At 36.6% G+C, this 3257-nt stretch overlaps 1 protein-coding gene across 4 annotated transcripts in view; it reads right to left on the reverse strand.

Annotated features, from left to right (window-relative positions):
• The window catches only part of LOC107015689 (OTU domain-containing protein DDB_G0284757-like), a 12460-nt gene that overhangs the window by 6882 nt on the left and 2321 nt on the right, over window positions 1-3257 (reverse strand). For all 4 annotated transcript variants that reach the window (XM_015216036.2, XM_015216035.2, XM_015216037.2 and 1 more), the window contains exons 4-5: window positions 2028-2101; window positions 846-900 (exon numbers count right to left, since the gene is read on the reverse strand). In XM_015216036.2, the coding sequence (XP_015071522.1) occupies window positions 846-900; window positions 2028-2101 (129 nt within the window). The remainder of the gene's footprint in view (window positions 1-845; window positions 901-2027; window positions 2102-3257) is intronic.

Raw genomic sequence — 3257 nt, forward strand, 5'->3', positions numbered from 1 at the left:
CCCCCCCAACCCCCCAAAAAATAAATAAATAAATAAAAGACAGACACAAAACCATCTGGTAATTTACTAAACAAAAATTCTCATATAGATTGGAACATGTGATGACAGCATCAAAAGAGAGAGGAATATGGCAGAAAATGAAGGGGATAGATTGAAGCAAAGGACAGAGAAACGGATACATGAAGCAACAGGTCATATTTCCTTGGATTCCATTGGATGCGGCACTCAGCAGAATAATCCAGAATGGACTTTAATATTTTCAGCCAACGACAGAGAGCCATGGAAAAAGCTGAAGAAAAGAAAAGAGAGAGATGCATTTTGCAGAGATTTGAAAAAAGCTATTTTATTCTCTAAAGGGTTTGTTTGGTTCACATTCACATGGGATAAAGAGAAATAATCATGGACAGAACGTGGAAGTATTTATTTTAGTGTTTGGTTGGATCTTTGTATCCAGTATGCGCAAATCTGGGATAAAATCCTAGGATTGCTAATCCCGAAATAAAACAACCAAATGACAAATGTACCCTTCTCCAAAAAATTTCTCCAAAGTCCTTCAGGAAAGTCAAAGTTAAAACTAATAATAAAAGTTTATCCAACTTTATCTACAAAACCAACACATGTTTATATGCGATAGATCCCATTCTTAACCAATGAACCAAACATCTTCCAAAAAGAAAGTATATTCACCAAATAATCCCGTATTATAATCCCGGTGTAACTACTTACAAACCAAACGACCCCTTAACAATTAACGTATAGTGATTTTTGTCCCAAAAAGAGGAGTAACTCTATTACAATATTCCTATTAATCAGCAAGAAGTTATTAAAAGAAAAAATAAACTGACCTGACAATTGCCATCTCCAGAAACTTTTAACTCAACTAGATCATATACTTCCAACCTAGAAAAAAAAGTACTTCTCTTAAACATCCATCCATCATTATGCAGAAGGTACAAATAAGAAGAAATTATTTCTATAATCCCTCCAGATATTACTTGGTTACATGAACTGTGCTCAGCCGCGTAGACAAAAGTACAACACATGGTTTTCCACATTTAATAAAATCCACTGAATGTCATAATTTTCATATGGAATAACATGGCTATTTTTGCAACGTTTATGAGAAAATGCTTCGAAATGAAGTTCAAGAGGAAATGTTGAGCTAGGGAACAGTTGACACTAAAAAATGTTAAGTCCCATAAAATTAAATATTTAATGCTATTTAATGGTATGGATTGTTTTGAGCGACCTCGAGGTGTGCCCACGCTCACATGAGGGTTGTGGAATCTTTGGGGCATATCGACATACTAATGGTACAAGGTAGAAATGATTCAAAGTGACAAGTTAAGGAAAGAAGTGGGAAAAATGGAAAGAAGAACCAAAACTTAGTCACAGACACCCTCAGGTTGTCGCACACGCAGCTAGCGAAGTGCCTGGCATGGGGGTTGGCTAAATTGGGGAGGCACTGTAATCCCCTCCATAGTGTGGAGGAGGGAAAAGAGCTTCCATCGTGAGCCTTAACACAAGTGGAGCAGAACAGGAGAAAGAGAGAGAACATGCCACGCTCATGTTTTTCGATGTGAACCCAACTTATGTTTTTAGTATTCTTGAGGTTATTATAAGCCAAATGTTTTACCATAAAAGCTTCAGATGTCCAAGTGATGATATATGTGAATGAAGGTTAATGAAATGGGCCGACAGGTTTATGTGGTTTGTTTGGGGCGAGTTACGGCTTCAGGTAGCAGTCAAATTCGTTCCTTTTAGGATGCGACACAAAACACTGGCTTGAGTAGAGTTAAAATGCATTTCTTTTATGAAGTCCATATGAATTTGAAACTTCCAATTATGATGGCTTAAATTTTTCTAATACTTCTCAGTTAGGCAAAACTTGCTCATATGCAAGTCCATCGCTAGCTTGAAGAAGACAAAGATAAAGAATACCAGACAGGAAAAGTAACATAAGTCATCTGACAAGTTTGAAGTTCTTTTGCTAGCAAAAGCTACCAGTTGAGAGAAGTTAAAGTTACCTATCCATCAGCCTTTGATGATCGGATTTGGCTTCATCTACTGAGGGTATATCTCCATTAATTTTGGGAACATGCTGTAGAAACCAGGGAACAGAGTTAAAAAGTAATTCCAGTTGTTCTAAATGATGGCATAAAAACAAAAACAGGAAAGCGGAAAAAGGGTAGTTCAAGAATCATACTACACAAACAGCAGAAAATAATGAAGATGGATGCCATGATATCACAAACTATTATCAGGTGACCAGATAGAGAAAAATCTTTTAAGCATTTCTCAAGCACACGGGTAACTAAAAGGATTCTAAGCATAAGGAGTTAAAGTGATAAGGTTTCTAGTATTCCATTTGAAAAGATTAGTTACCCAAGGGTAAGTCAAGATTGGCTCAATCACATCTGACCTGTTAATATTTCTAATCTAGTCTACCATATCTCTTTTGCATATAGTAACAGAAGCTTCATATAGGCAATTACATAGATGGCCCCTTTAAGTTGTGCACACTACACAACGACCAAATAGACACTTAAACTTCATCAAAGTTCAGATTGACACCTCTACTTGGCACAGGTATGCCTCGTGAAGACACGATTTCACGAGACCTCACACGTGTATTAGAATTATGGTTGGCATGTCATACAGACAAATTAACACATGTATCCTTCACGAGGTGTTCTTGAGACGCATCTGTGCCATGTAGATGTGTCTACTTAGTCTTTTTTAGAGTTATAGTGTTTATTTGGTTGTTGTGGACAACTTAAAGAAGCATCTAGGTTTCTACTTAGTCTTTTTCGTTTTCTGGATAAAAGAAATTGGAGATTGAAAATACGGGGAAAAAAACTTCCTCTACTGCGTCAAGAAACAAGCACCCAATTCTCATAGATCTCAAGAGGCAAGAAATGGAACCAAGAAGCGAAAAGAGTCAATTTTATCCTACGGAAATCATAAAAGCCAATGTCATGTGCTTCCTTCCTTCCAAAATAAAATGTCAAATACAAAATTGTAAGGCATATTTTATTTTTATTTTGAAATAGGTAACCTTGTATTATATCACAAAACAGTACAACCTACTGAAACCATATATACAGATGTCTCCTTTACCACTGTTTAGAAAGACACATTTTTCTTCTTTAGACAACAAGGAATACTTTCAACGAAGAAGCAATTTCTTCGGTCAAAACAACATGTGTGGCAATCTCCCTTTCCCTCTCTTGGCTTCTCAAATTCCCCCTCCCCCC

The sequence above is a fragment of the Solanum pennellii genome, chromosome 4 (assembly GCF_001406875.1).
Source record: "Solanum pennellii chromosome 4, SPENNV200".
NCBI lineage: Eukaryota > Viridiplantae > Streptophyta > Magnoliopsida > Solanales > Solanaceae > Solanum > Solanum pennellii.